The sequence below is a fragment of the Amblyomma americanum genome, chromosome 11 (assembly GCF_052857255.1).
Source record: "Amblyomma americanum isolate KBUSLIRL-KWMA chromosome 11, ASM5285725v1, whole genome shotgun sequence".
NCBI classification, from domain to species: Eukaryota; Metazoa; Arthropoda; class Arachnida; order Ixodida; family Ixodidae; genus Amblyomma; species Amblyomma americanum.
The window spans coordinates 52,165,434-52,185,582 of NC_135507.1; the positions used below are offsets into that span (position 1 = coordinate 52,165,434).

At 45.5% G+C, this 20,149-nt stretch overlaps 2 protein-coding genes across 2 annotated transcripts; both read left to right on the forward strand.

Moving 5' to 3' along the window:
* Positions 1–2,759: 2,759 nt before the first annotated feature.
* On the forward strand, positions 2,760–5,910 carry LOC144109619 (uncharacterized). Its single transcript, XM_077642438.1, has 3 exons — positions 2,760–2,822; positions 3,842–3,994; positions 5,624–5,910. Exons 2-3 carry the CDS (start codon positions 3,862–3,864, stop codon positions 5,908–5,910), a joined length of 420 nt encoding a protein of 139 aa, XP_077498564.1. The 5' UTR covers positions 2,760–2,822; positions 3,842–3,861.
* A 509-nt stretch (positions 5,911–6,419) lies between these two features.
* Positions 6,420–19,418, forward strand: LOC144109620 (uncharacterized). Its single transcript, XM_077642439.1, has 6 exons — positions 6,420–6,437; positions 7,035–7,162; positions 8,974–9,094; positions 11,931–12,119; positions 14,770–14,907; positions 19,073–19,418. The coding sequence occupies exons 1-6, from the start codon at positions 6,420–6,422 to the stop codon at positions 19,241–19,243; spliced, it is 765 nt and encodes a 254-aa protein (XP_077498565.1). The 3' UTR covers positions 19,244–19,418.
* Positions 19,419–20,149: the final 731 nt, after the last annotated feature.

Below are 20,149 nucleotides of genomic sequence, written 5' to 3' on the forward strand. Positions count from 1 at the left end.
GCATCATTCCGAATTACATATAATGCGCAGTTTTTTTTTACTTCTTAGTAATTCTACTATCGATATGTCTTTCAGATGTTATGATGCTCCAAGTGCAGCAAGTTCCCAGAGGTAATATTAAACATTTATTATATTAAACATTATTATCTTAAAAACATATTAAACATTTCCAGAAAACAAGGCTTTTTTAAAACAAACTATAAAAGAGGGAGTCTATTTATTCACTCATATGCTTCTAAAGCTAGTAGCAATAATTCTATCCACCTTCTGCTTCAGTCATGCCTGGGCCGTAAGCATTTCTCTTCCTTTTCTGCGTTCGTCCACACCAAACCAAATTGTCCAATAGAAGTCACTTGTTGCGGCGCGATCCCGTTTCCGAGTGACGTAGGGCGCCCTTTTAAAGGCACACCGTATTTCTCAAATGCGTGGGGTGCCACTCTTAAGATAGCATGGTTGAGAAAGGGCAGGTAGGTGGGTTTTTTGCAAACACAAAGAAAGTTTCGGCAACGTTTCGACAAGAGGATCGTCTTCGTCTGGGCAAAGCGTTCGTCACTGGCTAGGTTTAAATAGGGCCTTCACTCCGAGGAAGAAGGCCCGGAAAGGGAGAGGAGGCCGTGAAGAGGGAAAGCTGTTAAGATGGAGAGCGTGAATCTTGTCCTGGCATGATGGCTGCTAAAAACGATTAACCGGTTGGCCTGCAAAAATGTGAAAAGAAATACGCCAGCTGAGTAGAAAGTAGTCCGTTGGACGGGGACAGTGAAAAGATAGCGAACACGGGCTGTGTGTCCATACATGGGGAGCTGCGACTGGTCGGCCTACGTCACCGGGGGATCGGCGAATAGTAGCAGACCGCATGAAAGAATAACGAAATGAAACCTTACAAAACATGGCGGGTGATATAAACGCCTTCAAAATTGCACTACCTCATCTCTTTCATCCACATGTGAATAAAATATTCTGCGCTAACATTCATTAAAAAAAAAGAAGCCAGAGGGGTTTTTTTTAACTTTATTTGCGGCGATAAGAAGAAATTATTAGTGTAACTTTTTTGTAAGTAGAAGGAAAAGCAACCACATCCAGCATTAGGATCCGAAACCACGGCATGCTGAGGTTGTAGGTTCGGAGGTCGTTCAAGCTTTGTTCATAATTTGGCACTCTCGTTCCTAGCTATCATTTGTCGCGACGTTTTCATAAATACCATAGACCACCACTGCCGTTCTCACGCCTCATAGAAGATTGCAGAAATCAGCTTCTCGCCGTATGGGGAGAGTATATGTTTACCCCAGTATCTTCCGTAGTTCTGCACCAAAACAGAAGGCATTTTGCTAGTCTGAAGAAAGCAGAATGATTCTCTGTAGAGCTATATATCTGTTTTGTCAGATTTCGTTCTCGCTTTGTTTCGGCCCTCATTTGTTTTTACCCGTCGTGCTAACAGTGGAGGGTAACATTAAAGTTAACTCATTGCTGTCAACCATACCCAGTCTGTGTTGCCTGTATAGTCAAGTTCACCTTTCGTTATCTTCGCATGTTGCAGACGCGCCGACGAATTCATCATCGTGTCGGCTATGTTCCTGATTCTCTTCATCGCGGGACTCGCATACTACATCATCGGCGCAGGTGAACGAAATGTTAACAAACTCACGTTTTTTAAAGGCATTCCAGGAACGTCTGTGAGGAAGCTGCGAATATGCACACGGCACACTTTCTCACACCATTCGGGAATCAGTCACATTTGTATAGAACGCAAAGTAATAAACTGCCAGTTCCCCTCGCAGGATGGCCTCAAACCACTGGAGTAGACTTGTCCTGGCGCCGCGGTCAACCGCCTACCACGTTCTAGCTACGCACGATACCACGCTTGCAAGTGTAAGACGGTTGACTGTGGCGCCATCGCAACAGATCTATGTCATTGGTCAGAGGACCCCCTTTGAGAGGCATTTGACACTGCCTACCTGAACTGTATCTCCCTTTGGGGATCCAGAGGACCTACTGAACATCCCTGTACGCACTGGATAAACATCCCACTCCCATGAAAGTTCGTTCCGGGCTACTTAATGAGGGTATGAGTGCTACCCAATCCTCGAAAAATAATGAGCTGATATTTTTCACTACGGCCCACTGTGTTGCCAACGCAGTCCCTGAAAGTAAGCTACAATGATGCTTCCTGGTTTAGATCGGCTTCTAAGGGTCCTAGCAAGTGACAAATAGTGTGAAGAATTGTTACCCATTCATGGTCCGTATCGCTTCCAAAGCCTTGCATAAGCTAGGTTACTGTGGCGAAATTTCTGACAGTAACGTACGAAGCTAGATAAGTATAATTAAAAGGGGGTTAAGTTTCAACGTAGACTTGCTTTCGCAGACAGCCTTTGAAAACTGTTAAAGCTCTGCGATGAGTTACTATTTCCTCTTAAACCAATCATCTTCTTAATTGCTTTACGTTGACATTGCGTTGCAAAAAAAGACAAAATTTCCGTTTTTTGGGCATTGCTTGAAAACGTTTTCGAGTCCTGGTAACGTAGTATATTTTAACGCGTGTAAGGATTGTGGCGCTGCTGCTATTACAACACGGGAGTACACCATGACCTGCGTCCTCAATACAGCCTTTTCTTCTGCATACTTTCCTTTAAAAATAACAGAAAATGATGTTCGATATATACCTTATTCCCATTCAGCCCCAGAAATCTCTAGAGCGACGATTCTGACTTCATTGCCCCGCTCTGCTGGTACCAAGAATGCCGCAGTCAAAAAGGCTCAACCAAGACACTTTACCGAAGATTCCAAGGCACGAGGCTCAACGGTCTTCCACCACGGACATGCCCAGAGTGAGTTTCTGCTGATCAAACAGAAAATTAAAAATATACGCCGAGGAAAACGCCACACACCTCGCCGTCGTGCTTGAGTGGCTGTGGCCTATGGCTGCTGACCTCAAGGACCGAATTATTGCCACGTGGCCGGGTTCATCGGATGGGAAACGCTAAACCACCCTTCTGATGTGCGGCATCCGTGGACATTAAAGAACGCCAGGTGATTGAAATTCTTGAGCTATCTACGTACTACAGTGTATCTCATCGTCAACGTGCCGCTTCGAGGCCGTCGTTAAATCCGATATCCCATATACGTTTAATATGAGCCGCTCGTATATAATTATGGCAATATGGAGTCTATAAGACAAACAAAAATATATGGGAGTCGATATCTTGTCTGTACGCAGTCCGTAAGGATTTCACATAATTTCTATACGCTTTCCATACAATGTATTTGACCTCATATGGAGTCCGCGAATTTCCATACGTGCTTTTATATAGTCCATACCGACTGCATATGCTTCATACTGACACTATAAAATTTCTTATGGAAACCTATAGACTTATGAAACTCGTCATATGGAAACTTTCAGTAGAGGAGCCTTTCCATCTCACTAAATCATGTCATTTTACGATGACGACTACCAAGAATATTCAGGAAAGAGGGAGAGGGTTTCATCTGTATTAGGTATTCCTGAAAATACACTGTCATTGAGTGCGTCAATTTTTACTTATACTTCGTTGAATAATACAAGTGCACTACTTTGCAGCTTTCCTGGCGAGATCTGCATAACATCTTTCTCAGTTTCTCGCTGGCCGCTGTTAACTTTGCCTACCTGATTCGAAACAACGTTAGTCTACTGCTCGTGCTCCGTTAGTTTTCAGCGTGCCCCTGCCTAGCATATCTTTTTGCCGGGCAAGCAAGTTTTTTTTTTACCTTCTTCACTGCATACACAACCGCGAATACCCCTGTCTACCAACTACCTTGGAAGTTGAAGGAAATGCGTGGTAACGATATAAAATGACGGCAACTGCAGATCCGGTGCTCCTGTGCGGTATGGTCTCCCCCGGTCGGCTCCCGAGTGGCGCCAATGACTCCGTCTGGGTCTCGTGGAGGAAGCTTCCCGACGTCAGCGTCTGCGACTACATCCTCCTGGACATCGAGGCCAACGAGGACGGATCCTACAACGGTACGCCGCCATGATTCTTCCAGCGTAGTTCGCAGCCAAACCACTGGACAGAGGTCTCCATGCTCTCGTTTTTTAAGGCGAAAGCCTTACTAGCCCCCATTAGACGAATTTCGTTGTCGGCCGTCGTAAAGGGCGAGAGATGGTCCTAGAAAGATGGCACCACAACAGCCGTCGTCTAGCCACGGAATCGGTGAGTGCAACAACGGTATGCACAACAGATACCAGGAGCAGCCACTTACGGGCCTGTGGCGAATCGCTTAAACCGCTCAACCTCTGCACCAGTAGACGTATGAGGACTCCCTGCGATCTATGAATGCGATTGAGAGGGTCCTGACGTCATCAACATCACGTGACCACCAGCGGACCAATCATAAGTCACCGCCAAACTTGAAAATCTGTGGACCAGCAAAATTTTGTAGTTTGAAAACTGCAGCGTGGTTATCTTGCCTGTTTTCGTTTCTTCTCGTACTCCATGGAGACACCCCTCACTGGGAGCCTTTTCAGAAAGTATGTCGTGGAGCTGTAGGCGTAAAAATGGTACTACTTTAGTTACGTCTGATAATTTAGTAGCCATAGCTTTATTAGCGACCATTTTTCTATGAAACCGGCTTTGCCCCTCGCCATTGCAGCGAGCCGCATCCAGAATGACCCTCTCTGGTTAGCTTGTAATCAAGACATATAGTTTGGCCTCGGTTAGTTTATGGTGCTATGAGGGGGGCGTGAAATTGCAGTTATTACTTACACAGCTTTTTTTTCGCCTAACATGACACAAAACCATTTCCAAATATTACAGCATTAGCAGTGCTAGTTTACTCTGCGGCGTCAGCGACGTCCACAGCACAGCTGCGTCCCAAGCTCGCCCGAAGTCTCGTGACCAACCTTACGCGCAATCCGTGCCTCATGTCTCACGCCTCGCGATGTCTTCATCTTCAAACGTGCCGCACGGTCGCCCCCAGACGCCCCGAAACGCCTGCCAGAAGTGCATTCCCTTTCTCCAGATTCAACCGCGCCTCTCCATTCGCCCTTGCTGGCGAATTCAACGTCTACCTTACGAAGCGCACGCGATTCATCGCTGACATCGCATGGGAGTCGTCCCTCCTAAAAAGCAATCACTCCCATTTCTCTGACCTCAAAGAACACCCATGTTTAGGATGCGAGAAACGGGAGTCGCACATAGTAAGGGGTGTGGCTAAACACAATAATACGCAACTTGCAGACAAGTGAAGCGAAGAGAGGTGCTCGTTATGACATACGTGACGAAATCAAACAACCATCGAAACCATGTAGCATAGAATATCCTTTTTTTCAATTTCTGTAGTTAATTGGAAGTTAATGGTGTAAGTATTTTATGGCTTAAAGATAATTGGTAAGAAAGGAGAAAACAGGACCACGTGCCATTGGTGGGATCCGAACCCACGACCTCCGAATTTCGCGTCCGGTGCTCCATGACCCCAAACCCCCAACCCACCGTCGCACACACCATTCCCAGAGCTCGTTATATATTGCGCCGCCATTTCGTTAACCGGTTCGAGGTTCAGCTCTCGCTGAGAGCTCGTCATTGGGTAAGTGCCCGTCACTTTTCGTGCTCTCTCTCACCGGACATTCGGCCTACACCGTGCCACCTCGCAGAATCGCAGTACCGCTTCCTGCTCGAAGCGGAGGTGAGGTCCCGGTTCCTGTTCACGCTGGCCTCCGGGCGGCCGTTCCGCGACCTCCAAGCCCAGTTGGGCCGGCCGCCCTTCAGGAACAGCGCCGCCCTTCTGCGGCATTCGCCGGGTGTGCGCGGATTCGGACTGCTGGATGACGACCGTGGCACCAGAGGTCGCGCAGTCACGGATGAGGCGATTCGCAGCACGGCCAAGTTGTTCTCGGTGAGCTTGACAGGAATCGCGGCTGAACTCTTGGGTTGTGCTTGATCTACGTGCCTAAAAGGGGCAAATACTTGACTTATGTAATGCTCACGTATTTTAATGAAGTGTTGACATTTGACTCTCCGCTACGTCCTTTCAGTTTCCGCCACACCCATAGCGCTGACTGATTAGCCACGGCGTTTGGGTGCTGAGCTCAAGGTTGTCAGATCGAATCCCGGTCGCCTTTTGAGGGAAAAAGGAGAAAAAATGCCCAGTGCGCTGACTAATGTCAGTGGAGGTTAAGAAACCTCAGATGTTGGAAACTAATCCGAGAGCCCTACTCTACGGCGTCTCGCATGCCCATGTTTGCACCCCCCCACCGTCACCACCACCAACGTTGATGCGCTAAATATTCACATACCACACCATTATTTTCCACCTTCGAAGATTACTGCTACAGTGAATGACCTCTGTTAACAATACTTTTGCGGGCAACATTTCGTTTGTGACCTCACAGTGGTTCCGCGGACCTGAGCGCAGGCCATATTCGCCTCCATTGGCTGCCGGAGGCAAATATGGAGCATGCTGTCCGCGTAACGCTCATCCCATCACTGCAAAGGTCTTGCTATAAGTGCCTCTTTACATTTATCGCAGAAAATACGGACCAGTTTCGATTACGACCCTGTGATTTGAGCATTGTTCTAAACTTTCTTCACTAATATACCGAGCAGTGCTGTTTAGTCATTGTGGTGACTGATGTGTAAGGTTTTCTTTTACATTTTTCTTTTTTTGCTCGCAATACCGTTCTTATTTAGTAATGCTGTTCTTTTTCGCTTTCCGCTTTTTTTTTTGTAACCCATCCAGTATGTCACTTTTTAGCAGTGCATCTGCCTAATTTCTCGCTGCATGAATACAGAACGACCAAACGTTATGTTACGTTCTATCTCTGTAATTATCCTAAAATTTTGCTTAATAAATTCTGGAGTAATTTCCGTGCCTTTCTGCAATGCCTTCTGTAATTTTAAATTAATGGTTTTGCATTCATATTTCAATTTGTTTCGTGCTAGTGTCGACGGTATTCCCATGCTGCAACAGCCTCAAAAGCAAGGCCAGCAGTATGTTTAAGTAAATAAATATATAATGTGATATGTGAGAAGCAACGGTCCTTTTACCGCCTTATTCGCTTCCAGGAACTCGCCTTAAGCCTAACCGCAGCTGGCTACGAGAAGCGAAATATCACAAACTTTCTAGCCCTGCGACCGGTGGGTCTCCGTGCACACTTCGCGCATTTCTCCAAGCTTCTGCGGACACTGGACGGGTGAGCTGTTAACTGTGCAATGTTTCCGCCGCCTGTGAGACAGCTGAGGTGCAGGATTTTGTCACCTCGTCACGTCTCTAACACCATTAAACGCGCGAATTAGCTCCTATAATAATTCTTATTTCCCCAAAATGATTACAGACTTGAATAATCTCACTAATGATGAAGTAACAGATACTTCACTAAAGGTATTTGAAACCTACCTTAAATTCCCTAATATGTTGGCAGTCTATGATATCTTTGTGTTGCATTTGTAATTTTGCATTTTCGGCGCTCCTGTTTATGATTTTTGCTCATTTCCTTTTTGTTGAAACATCCTGGAATAGTGTTGTTTCCAGCATTTGTTCTCATGTATATTGTATATCCCACCCTGCTAAGGTCTTGTAAAAGATCGCAAGAACAATAAACAAAAAGGTTTACAGTTTCGCATTAAGCGCTAGGAGCGTGGCTTGAGCGAAGCAAGTCTTATTGTGTACACCCGCGCTCAAAATTTACAAAAAGTAATTATTACCTGAAAACCTAATTTTATTTTCGCTTTGCTCCAAGATCGGAATGGCATCTGCCTCTGAGTATTAGCTACGCGAGGGGCCAATGCACCAGCAAACCTCAAGCAATGTTCGCTCGATAAAAAGAAATTAAACTTGTTGACGGCGGGTGTACACTTCGTCAGGCATCGTCTATAGGAATCTATTATTAAGATCATTAAGATCATGAATTATTAAGATCATGAAGCCATTCCTTGTGACGCGCAAATACTTGACTAGAAATATAAATATGAATAGGAAACGCAATGTGACCTACTTTTTACACTTTTTTTCTTATAATTATTCTACTGCTAACAGTACAGTCATATCTATAGAGCTGGTTACAGTCAAAGGCCACAAGAATAACTGCAAATAGCAAACCAGAAGTAGCATTCACTCTCAGGACACATCTATTCAGTCAGACTATGGTAAATTAACCCTACAAATCCAGTCGTATGCCTGTAATATTAATCGTAAAAATGACAAATATTTCTTCTCCGACAACTACATCGACTCCTTATATTAACTGGAGAAGCAGCTCTTTTCAACATACTTATAAAACCAAGTTCTAATTATTTAAGGCCAGAAATTCAGGAGCCGTGCTGCGAGATAAATTCCTTCCAAACTCCGAAACAGCCGAAAATGCCTGTGGTCATAATGTCACACTGATCGGTGATGGATAAATTTGCAATTTTAGTTTTCTAACACGAAAACTTGCAATCTTGCATCATTTCGTCGATGTTTGTCTGTCCGAAGCCCCTCTCCGCGACTGCTATGTTGCTCGCAAGGAACAACCTGGATCGCATGAGCGCCACCGGTAGGAACACCCCCCTCCCAAAAAAAATTCCTAAGTGTTACCCATAAATCCGGCATTGCTCAGAATTAGGTGCCGTAGTGGAGGGCTCCAGAATAATTTCGACCACCTGGGGATCTTTAACGTCAGTGCACGTTAAAAATCCCCAGGTGGTCGAAATTATTCCGGAGCCCTCCACTATGGCACCTTGTTCTTCCTTTCTTCTTTCACTCCCTCCTCTATCCCTTCGCTTACGGCGCGGTTCACGTGTCCAACGATATACGAGACAGATACTGCGCCATTTCCTTTCCCCAAAAACCAATTTTAATAAATTAGGCACTTTTATGAGGAGGAGTGAGTGCCATTGTCCACTTATTTCTGCCATTTACCACTTTTCTTTTGCGAGCTCTCGCAGCTCCAGTGCAAAATCTAATTGCCCTGGGATTAAGGGTTACAAAAGCTTCTGCCCTTCTGCCCATTCCTGAACAACGCAGTCTGGTCGCCTTCCTCATCATCCTTTCCATATCGGCTCCTCGGCCCATATGCCTCGTGGAGGCGACCTCCGCTTGGGACTCTCCTGGGTGCTTCATCCAGGACGACGTGCAACCCACAGTGGTAAGGTCGATAATAGCATCTATACGTCACCAGAATCGTGTGCATTAGAATTACCCATACGCGGACGTTGGTGGAACCAAATAGAAAAGGAGGCGCAATGGAAACATTTTCTAAGTAGTAAGCTTGACAGGGGGCCAGAGCTCAGTATTAAAAGTTTATCAGAAACAGTACTATGTACTACTGGGGAGAAAAGTTTCCGGGGCGCGAGTTGTAGGAAAAACGTTTATTGTAGCTCCACCTCGCTACGCAGTTGCCAGATATTGTATGAAGGCATTAAAGGACTAAATTCTCCTTCCTGTCTTTACACTATCGGGCGACTGGGTGTAGTGAGGTGGAGCTGCAATAAACGTTTTTCCTGGAACTCGCGTCCCGGAAACTTTTGTCCCCAGTTGTAGTACATGTCTAGACAAGAGTATAAAGCGACGAACGCAGGAGTTTCAAAAGACAATACAGCAACTGGAAAGCTGTCAACGGCTGCAATTTACGTAGAGTAAAAACAAGTTATACTCATATCTTGTGAAAATAATTCTCTGATATCTTTCGAAGGTATTTTCACGTCTGGATAACTTGCTCTGAATACGAAATCGGTCGCTGTAATATCTGGACGCAGTAATGTATGCAATACTTTCTTTATTTACTTCTTTTTATTATGTGTGCTCTGCTACTTTAGGGCCAGAAAATTTGCGCAGAGAATTATAAATATTATATTCTTGGATCCAGTGCGGCACAATGCTATGAATCATGTAGTGTAAAGAGCGCTGTGTTTTTTATGTTTATGTGAACTGGAGTTCCTTAAACTGAGCTGAACCTTAGTAGACGTAGTTTCCTGTTTCGCACCTTGGGCTTTTGGCGCCCTCCGCCGATGGGAATATTTTCTTTTGCCGTAGAACCGCACTGTGCACGGGAATCCTGCACGAAAAATATGCCACTTTCTCCCATTTCGTTATTTAAAAAGCTTCTGATCTGCTGACAAATATAACGTTCAACACCAAAAAATGCAATAAAAGCTCGAAATTCACTTCACCAGGAGCCCTTAATTCTTTCTGGGCCTTTTACTTCTAGAAATTATATTGAACGCAATTGAACACTAACGTAGTCCTTCTGTTTTCTCGCCCGCCATGCTCTCTTAGCAATTGTTCTGTAACTATCGTACTACGCACATGTCCTCCATGTACTATCGGGGACAAAAGTGGTATACTCCACGCAGCGGGAGCCGGAGCAACGGAAAACTGCATCGTAACGCCATCTAAAGCACGAAATATTGAAACGAGTCAAGCGGCATACCTGAAGATAATAAAGCCCTCCTATGGGCCATCTCGATCCCAGATTCCGCCCGTAGATGGCGTTACGATGCAGTTTTCCGTTGCTCCGGCTCCCGCTGCGTAGAGTATACCACTTTTGTCCCCGATAGTACATACATACATCTTAACGGTGAGTGCAGCAGACTGCAATTCCCGAAAATAAATGTAAAGAAGCACTGTAGTTGTCCGTGTCCTGTAAACATAATATTAGATTTTGATGGATCGGAATTTTTTTCATATTTTCTGCGGTGCCTTGTGTGGGACCCTCCTTAGAGGCCACGTTACCCATGGCTTTTCACCGGAAATCGCATTTTCTGCAACGGGCCATTTTGGCAACGTAAATGCTGCCTGCCGCTGTCTCTTTTTACGTTTACTCACCTGACACTGGCTCACTGATGACGAAGCATACTCAACAGTTAACAGACACATGTGCTCACAGAAGCTTACTAAAGATCGTTGGAATTTAAAGCATCAAAGAACTCTGTTTAGGTGAAGCAGGAGTACAGTGCGAAGGCATCCTAGCTGGGCGCTTATTAGTTTTAACAATCCCCTGCGAAGGATATGAATAATGACCGATTCTAAAAATGTTGGATCTGCAAAAAAAGCTATCACGCAATAAGAGCAAAGCACCAGAAACACTGTAGAGCGCCGTTGCTGCGTCTACCAAATTATATATACCATGGCAACGTTTGTTCTTGTAGCATCGTGCTTTCCTGCAAACCGCCAGGTCGCGCCATAGTCGGGGAGACCCAGCTCAGAGCTGGTCCCTGTGTCGCGGCTGCTGCATTTAAGAACCTTGGGCGGTCTCAACAAATTCGAATGCCTCCACTGCAGCGTTCTTCATAGCCCATATGTGTCACTTCGGTATACGTTAAACCCGACATAGTCATCTTACCGCCACCACATTCGAGTGGTAGCTCAAGCAGAATGCAAAAATTTCTGAGCAATCCGAAAGAGCATTGTTTGCCTAAGAGCCTCGGAAATAGTTTCTTATTTTACCTTAGGAAGTTTTTTGTAGATAACCTATCGAAAAACCTAACAGAAAGCTTTCTGCTGTCACAACAGATATTCCTGCAATATTTTGAGAGCTGACGACGGAAATTCTTAGAGTTTCAACAGGATTTTCTGTAGTATTGAGAGAGTCTCCTGTCATAACGACCGAGCTAGTTCTGTCGCAACAACAGTCAACTTCAATATAATACAGAAAAATCTACCTTAAAGAGAGGACGACAAAAATTCATTTTGGGACCGGCTCTCACATATTTTTCGACTGGGTATAGTGTGCCACTTTCACAAACAGGCGCCACGAACTTAAGATGCGCCAGAGAAGAACTACAGATGTCCGTATCTGTCTGTGGCTTTTAGTAAGCCACCCTCAAATAAATGACATAAGATTTATTACCTTGAGGGTTTGTGTTGACATTCCTGCTTTTAGATGGCATGTCTACAAGTTCACTGGTAGATGAAGTCACCCCAGTGTTCTAATCTTGTACCCTAAACATGCAATAAACGAACCTTGAACCTTGAACTCGCAGCAAGAGAGCGTCCGGCTTATTGCGACTGTGGACAGGCCCAGGTCGCGCTTCGCACTAACGCTGAGCCTTAGGACGGACGTCTTCGAGAACGTCGACTACTCCCTCCGACCTCACCAAGGAGGCCTCCCGAGAAACAGCGCCGCCGGCAAGACCTGTTATAGCCGAAGGCACCACTTCGTGCGACGCGGGGTAAGGAAAATAGATACTATAGCTAGAGCGATAATAGAGAGATAATGTAGCTCTTGTCCTTCCTGACGTTCCTATTGTTGGCTTTGTTATCCTGTATTCACCCGTGCTTCCCTGCTGTCATCTTTTGTTTGTTTTAATCAGCTATTGTCCATGTATCTAGTACCTTGTATCATTACCGAGAATGTTTTTTACTGGTATATTGTGAATTGTTTGTCCACAGTTATTAATAGGAGAATTGTTCATTTAGTTTTCAGTCATGACGCTTTATGTTCTGAATTACAAATTTGCAACTGACGATGCCAACTATCATTTATACATGTCCGTACGCACATGAATTGTTAAGGGGCACAGACCCCGTCAAGCTGTCTTCTTCAACTTTTTTTCTGTGCTCCAGACCTCTGTAAAGATGTCGAATAATGAATGAATTAATTAATTTATCAATGAATGAATGAATTAATGAATGAATGAATGAATGAATGAATGAATGAATGAATGAATGAATGAATGAATGAATGAATGAATGAATGAATTTAATAACAGCAATAAAAATTCAGGGGAACACTTTGTTGGCCTAAAGTGCGGTGAGGCGAAAGCCTTTAGTGCGGTGTTGCTGCTTGTGTCACTGAAGTGTGGTTAAGTTGTTGATTAAGTACACAATGGTTTGGGAATCTTACATGCTGGAGACACTGGAGAGCGTTTAGGAGGCATCCCTCTGATTCGACGCTTTTCCGCAAACACTCTCCAGCGTCCTAGAACTACATAAGCGTTGGCAGGAAGTGGCGTAGTCGTTAGCACGCTCGGCTGCGCCACGGAAGAATGGTGGTCCGAAGCCCACCGTGCACAAAGATTTTTTTTTCTTATCGAGTTGCTGAGGAGCGTAACAGACGGACGGACAGGGTCGTGACCGCTAGTATAAGCCTTTAAAGGCTTTCGCCTTAATACTTTGTTGAACTTGCTCACCAAGCTGTGCTCTCAGCAACGAGTTAGTGAAGCTTTCATTATGGTGTTTATCGTTCTTTTACTTACCATGTATTATAGAAATCTGTGATGTGAAACTGTGGACGATATCCTTTATATATGTCACGTGCTTGCCTTTCATTTGGTTTTTGCTGTACGTAATACGAAACTCGATAAGTTGATTCTGCATTATATTCCACCCTATCCAAAGCTGTCATCGTAGGTCTATTATGTTTCAACAGTTTCTGTTACCATTTTGTACACTAATCCCAATGCCTGTATCACAATTTATAAAGACCCTTCTAATCCACTTCTGTAAAATCCCTGATGAGATTGAGAGTATTTCGAAATAAATAAATAAATAAATTGACTTTACATAGTGTAAGAAACTTGACTATCGCAGCTCCGCACCTTCATACAGAGATATATAGTTAACGCATGTTTATTGTTTAGTTCTTGCACTTTTAGCTCTAGCTTCACTCCAATTTAAGCTGCAATATCGCAACGAGCGTTTAAAATTCTCTTAGTTTTATTGTATAATGACACACTGTCAAGTGCTGCGTTTCCTTTTTAAGCTCACTACTAATCCATTATCCTAATTATTCAATCCAATTTCAATCGTCTTTTCTCGCTAATGCCCTTCTTCTGAGAATAAACAAAAATATATTAGAATGATGGCAATTACACAGAAAGGTAGGCGCCGAGAAGTTTCATTCCTTCACGTACTGTTTTCTCTCTACATCTGTCCCTCTTTTTTTGCCGAACAAACACGTATGGGTAGCTCATCTTGCGCTGGCCTGTCGTGTGCAGGTTCACATTTGCTATGTGCATCGCCGTTGTGCTTTTTACACATAAGAATGCTCACGTAAACTCTCAAAGCTGCAAAATCACAATGCACGCTAAGTACTTCTAAAGAAATCAATTTTCTTGCGTGTCCGTTGAGACTCCTATATATGTGCCGTGTGCATAAACGGATCAGCTGAAAAACGTTCTTTTCGGTTATTTCGCAATATTCTCATTGACAGTCGACTTCCTGAATGCTTAAAAATCTTGCTGAAATAACTTTTTTTTTAATAAATAATAAGGGCACTGGAGTCTTGTTATGCGCTAGCTCAAAAATGCTGGTCAGAATCCGCCGAAAAATTAAGACAGTTTCAAGGACTGTAGACAATTCAAGCGATACCTATATGCCCTGGATCCACTAAAACTCTGCCGCTGCGGTGACTCGAGAGTTGCGGGGCTCGGTTGCTGACCCGAAAGACGCGGGTTCGATCCCAGCCGCGGCGGTCGCATTTCGATGGAGGCGAAATTCTAGAGGCCCGTGTACCTTGCGATGCCAGTGCATGTTAAAGAACCCCAGGTGGTCGAAATTTCCGGAGCCCTTCACTACGGTGTCCCTCATAGCCTGAGTCGCTTTGGCAGGTTAAACCCCATAAACCAAACCGAAGTGCAGAAAACTGCGTAAATTTTTACGACGCTGCCTTCAAGAGAGAGAGGGTTTATATGACTTGAAAGGCAGAGAGGTTGGCCTGAAAGATATCTGGCCTGCTACTCTGCACTGGAGAATGGGATGAGGAGAAAATGAGGGTCACGATGGAGGGGGGGGGGGGGGGGGGTGATGATGATGGGAGGAGGCAGATGAAAAAATCGAAGCTTCACTAATATTAATGACATGTCCTCGTTCTTTCCGCAGGAGTGCCCTCTGGCTGAAGCACCCAGAAGCGCCGCTCATTCAGCCGACTCCTCCGGAGATTGCAATTTCGTCGTTACTACGTGGCAGAGCGAGCGGCGAGTGATGAGCTTCGAAACTGCTGCCAGCATGGAGAGAACGGTATGCAAACAACGTGAGGTGACCTTACGCGCAAAGCAGGGCCCTTGTGCCAGTCGGGCTGTGGCTGAGTAGTTGCGGCCAGTTAGGCAGAGTAAGTAGGGAAAATTAGGAAACCCATTGTTTTAATATAACAGCACTTTTTTTAATTAGGCAAAGGTTTAACCAGGTTAAACCTAAGTAACCAAAGCGAAAGCTTGAAAGTTAAGCCTGGTAAAACATGGCTAGACTTCGTTGTTGCTTTGTTCTAATTAAAGACGTGTAGTTCTTTGGCGGCGGTCTTCTGAGATGCAGACAGTTCACAAGGCGTCTCGCCTGGATCACCCGTGACGGCTGCTACCGTTAAACTGTCAAGAGCTGATGCAATCCGTTCGCACCGGCTGAAAGGCAGCGGAGGCTGTCCAGACAGAGCGAGCGCACGGCTCCGGCGTAGCTGAGGTGGAGCGACGTCATGGTTGTCACGTGACTAGGAAGAGGAGAGCGCTCGGTTTCGGTGGCAGCTGAGTGACGTCATAGCTGTCACGTGGTTTCTACTCGGTTCAAGGTCAAACTCGCGTACACGGCGAAGGAGCTACGGAGAGGAGCAGTAAAAGCTTTCGCTTTTAAAAACAACCGTTGCAGTTTAGCTCAACTAAGCGTGGTTTAGCGAAATCATCCCTACGACGCAGACAGCTCCGACCGACTCGCTCCATCTATAGCGAGAACTGCAATGAGAATGCTGCGAGAGCGGCGCCGGCTCCTTTCTCCAGCAAACGGCGAGTCACGTGGTTAGTCACGTGCCCACAGCTGCCAACGTGGTGGTCGGCGCAGCGATCTCCGGCGCGCGGATGCAGCCGCGGCGAGTGACGTGGTGTTATAGAGGCTAGAAGGTTTGACTAGTGTCGTGAACGCGCCAGCGGAGAGGAAATAATTTGCAATGACGGTTCACAGATGGCGCTGCAGCTAGCAGGTGTGTTGTGCGCGCGCTCGGCAGCAATGCCGGGAAACGCATTTTGCTGGCCAAAGCACAAAATATAATACGAGTGTCCATATGTTCTGCGGTGCATGCGGCGTCGGTCAGCAGCGATATTCACAGCAAACCACTTTTGAAGCTACTGCTTCAGGTGGGCATAGACTGTTGAAGCCGCGAGCGGTTATTTTGCTTGTTTATGCTTTGGTTAACACATTTTCGTGGGAAAAGGAACAAGGGAAAGGTGCGCAACAAGACACTGACGAAGGGAAATGAACGAGCACAACACGACATGCGTAGAAACAAGAAAGGCTCGTCATCCAAGATATTGAGCGCGTCTTGTATATAACGAATGAGCGAAATTACGGCCTCACGTGTGGAAGGCACCATTCACGGATGGTCGTTACAGCCCCGAATACATTAATGTAATCACATAAATAAGGAAACAGAACATATTAACGCAATGTTTATTTACAGGAACAATTCACTGATGCAGTCTCACCGGCATCGCCTCAGTTTGAGCAGTTTTAATTTTGCTTCTCGCGATTGGACGCCTTATCTTTGCTCATTGCTTTAGTAAAAAAATGCAACCTCGTCAAACATAACACTTAATCACATCCCTTGTAAGAGCGCGGGAGTGCTCGTTGCAGCCGACTTCTTGGAGTTCATGCCCTTGTAGAAAATGTAAAAACGACATCATGCTCCCAGCATGCAGCTCGTTTCTGCTGAAAAAGGCAGTGAATGCGTTTTCTAGTTTAGTTACTAGCACTTCAATGCGCTTTGGAGCGTACACCAAACCTCCATGGTCAGCCTGTCTCGTCAGTGAGGCATTCTAGATCTCATTTTTATCAGCCTGTAGGGGCAAATTGAATAGCCAAGGCAGATGCACATGCGGGGCATGGGAATCTTTTCAGTGATTTCCTGACAACGTAGCCGCGGCATAGAAAATGAGTCGGCTGTTGCTTTTCTTTTCTACGCAGCCTTTATGGTCAAACATGCTGTCCTGCTCTTGCAGCACTGCTGAAGCATGTGCCAGGTTTCCCTAGTCCAACAGGTCATCAATTAGGCTTGCTATCTGTGCCGCCTTTTCTTTCCTTGCATCACAGGGCTGCAGAAGAGAAATTACACTTCAGCTGGTGAATTTCCGTTCTTTGGCGGCTTTGCCAATTATTGTAGAAGGCAAGGTTATTACTATAAGCAAAAACTGCTCTGGAGAGGGGTGGTCATTGCAGCCGAATGATTGCCTCACAATTCCAAATAAATTCTCCAATTTGTCTTGGCTCAAATTGGCTGTCAGGAGATAATTGTATTTTAGTGATGACGTCACACAATTCACAAGTGACAGTGGGCTTTTCAGCGTCACTAAGTCCGAGGGCAGTCCCTGCACTGAGAAATCCACCACCGTGCTGAGCGGCATACCGTTCCCATTCATTCAAGAAGGTTAGAAATCCTAGAAATCTCGCACTTGCTGACTCTGGGCAAAGAAAGCCCTTTGGAGAGCACTCTTGATGTCATGACAAATATCAAGCGTTCCATGAGCTTCACAAATCGTTCTGTTGGCTCAGTTGTACGAAAAGTTTTGTCTAGCTTATCCTTGTAAAAAAAAAACAAGTCCTTTCATAACCTCATCACTTAACAGCTGGAAGGCAAGGTAGACACGCATTTTGTCAAATGCATTCGGCTGCAAATGGGATAAAGTTAAATGTGGCATGACTTTCAGTGTAAGCGCGTCTTTGTCAAACTTCCACGCTTCTTTGATAACGCCGACGTATGCATTACCACCTAGGATCTGGACTCCCTTAGAAGCAAATGCATTCCTTATATATTTTACGATGTTAGGAAAATCAGAAATGAAATGAAGGTTCCTTGTTTTGTCCACGGGATGTTGAACCTCGCACTTGATTTCCTGGGCTAATGCTGGAAAGATGGAAATGCGCTTCGATTATCACAATGAACAATATCGTGGTCACAATGCAGACACAGATTAGCGAAGCGGAAGCGCACCAGAAAGACGCGCTTTCACTCGACGAGCGACACGAGGAGCTGCGGCGGCGGCATCGGCTTCTCTGCTCGCCTGCCGCGAACAGCGCCACCTACGCTAGCATCGAAACAGGCTTCGGCGCGGCGGCTGGCGAGGGCGCCTGCTCACGACACTAGTCAAAACTTCTAGCCTCTATAGTGGTGTGTCACATGGCGGTCACACCTCCACCGCTCCTCCACTTGAAGGTCAAATTGCGGCACCGATGACCTTGGCTTGACTGGGCCAGTTTTAGCTCTAAAACTCGCCGGGGAAAAAATCCGGTGATGTCCGGAGTTATGTCATAAAATTCGCTGATTGGTCGACGAGACTAGTGTGACATCTTGAGACCACGTTACATGGCCGAGTAGGCAGATGCGCTGGCAGCCGGGGTTGGTTTTGTGCAGACGTGGGTAGACAGCTCCGTATATCAGGTTGTACTGATGCCAGAATGAACGTCGCGTGTATTTAGCGTAGCGGGCAGACGAAGAGGTCGACCAAGGCATATGTCACTGAAGGTGATGTATCGGCAGCTGCAGAGGCTCAGGATGTGCGGCGAGCAGTAATCACGGAATAGACGTAGGACGAGCGGATTTCAGACTTCGATGTTATCGCATTCTGAACACGTAACGTAATTAAGTGTCCCCTAAATTTCTTTTAACGACATTATGGAAAATACGGAAAAGCGGCGGAGGGCGAGCAGACACAATTCCATCAACTTTACCACAAATTTCTGAAGCAATACTTTCATGCTATTCGTTTGCTGAGCAGCGAGTTCATGCAAGTAAAGGTTTACGGAGGTTTAACGTCCCGAAGCGACTCAGGCTATAAGAGACGCCGTAGTGAAGGGCTCCGGAAATTTCGACCACCTGGGGATCTTTAACGTGCACTGACATCGCACAGTACATGGGCCTCTAGAATTTCGCCTCCATCGAGATTCGACCGCCGCGGCTGAGATCGAACCCGCGTCTTTTGGGCCAGCAGCCGAGCGGCATAACCACACAGCCACCGCGGCGACTTATTCATGCAAGTAAAATCTATCGCAGACGATACACTATCGGGTATCATTCTGTCGTGCTTAGCTCTGCAAGTGACAATAGAATGTCAATAACAATTATGGGGTAATGTAAACTCCAGTGCACTGATAGGGCCAATCTATTGATACGTGGATAGTGCACCAGAGGCTCTGTCTTTGAGCGCAGATGCTGCGAGCCTACCGGAGCCTGGGACCATCTAAGCACGGAATCCTAAGCTGGCTTCTGTACAACGTCACTTCCTACGCGGCTGTCCGCTTCTGCCCCATGGGCCACACCCGAATCGACAAAGTCCGGGAAGTTCTGGACCGCTACCGGCAACCGAAGCTTACCTTCTAGAAACGGCCTTTCATTTATCTATGTGTTACAGCTACTTTCTCGCATGACAGCGCTATCTTTTAATCATTTTTACATAGCCCCTAATATTTAGGTGCAGGAAATATTTATTCTTTGAATATCTGTATTACCTCAGGCGCAATTTCTTTACGTATAAACAAGAAAATAAGCCATAACTGCGAAATCTTTGCGTGCACTAAATCTCGAATGTGTTTGAATTTTTCGTCCTGCTTCTTTCACTTCTTTTCTGCAGAAGCAATTAAACAGATAAAAAAAATTTGCCTATAGTTATCAAAAAAAAAACGGAACTTTTTTTTTCCCTGACCAAGTGCCGAACCTGACATCATTTTTAGTTTGCTTTCTTCGTAAACAACTTCCATCCACACAACGTAAAAGAAATCGAAAAATGATGGTAGTAAGCACTGAAGTACTTTTTTATGATTTAGTTCTCACGGTACGCCTCTGGTGTTCACGATCACAATTATTATATGAAAGACCACAGGGCCTATATAAAGCTACGCCTTGTGCCTGTATGGCCTAGCAGTAGTGTGTCTGACTCGGAATCCTACCGGCAGGAGTTTGATTCCCGATTAATTATTCCAGTGGTTTTCTCAGCACAATCCATTTACTTCATGTACTTGCACCTCCTAATGACGTTTTATCACACTTGGACATTCTGGTTACCTGTTTCCTAAAGTTTTGATCACCGTTTCAAATACGCCGCTCAAAGTTTTACGTAGGCACCTTGTCGACCAATCCGGATCTTTTGCTCACAACAACGCCGACGACGGATTTTCCGCAGAACAGGACCCTTACCGCTTTCACATTAAAACATACTGTCAGGCACAGAATCGAGAGACAGACACGCTGCTTCGGCGAAGCGATAAACACCCAGAAAATCTAAACAGA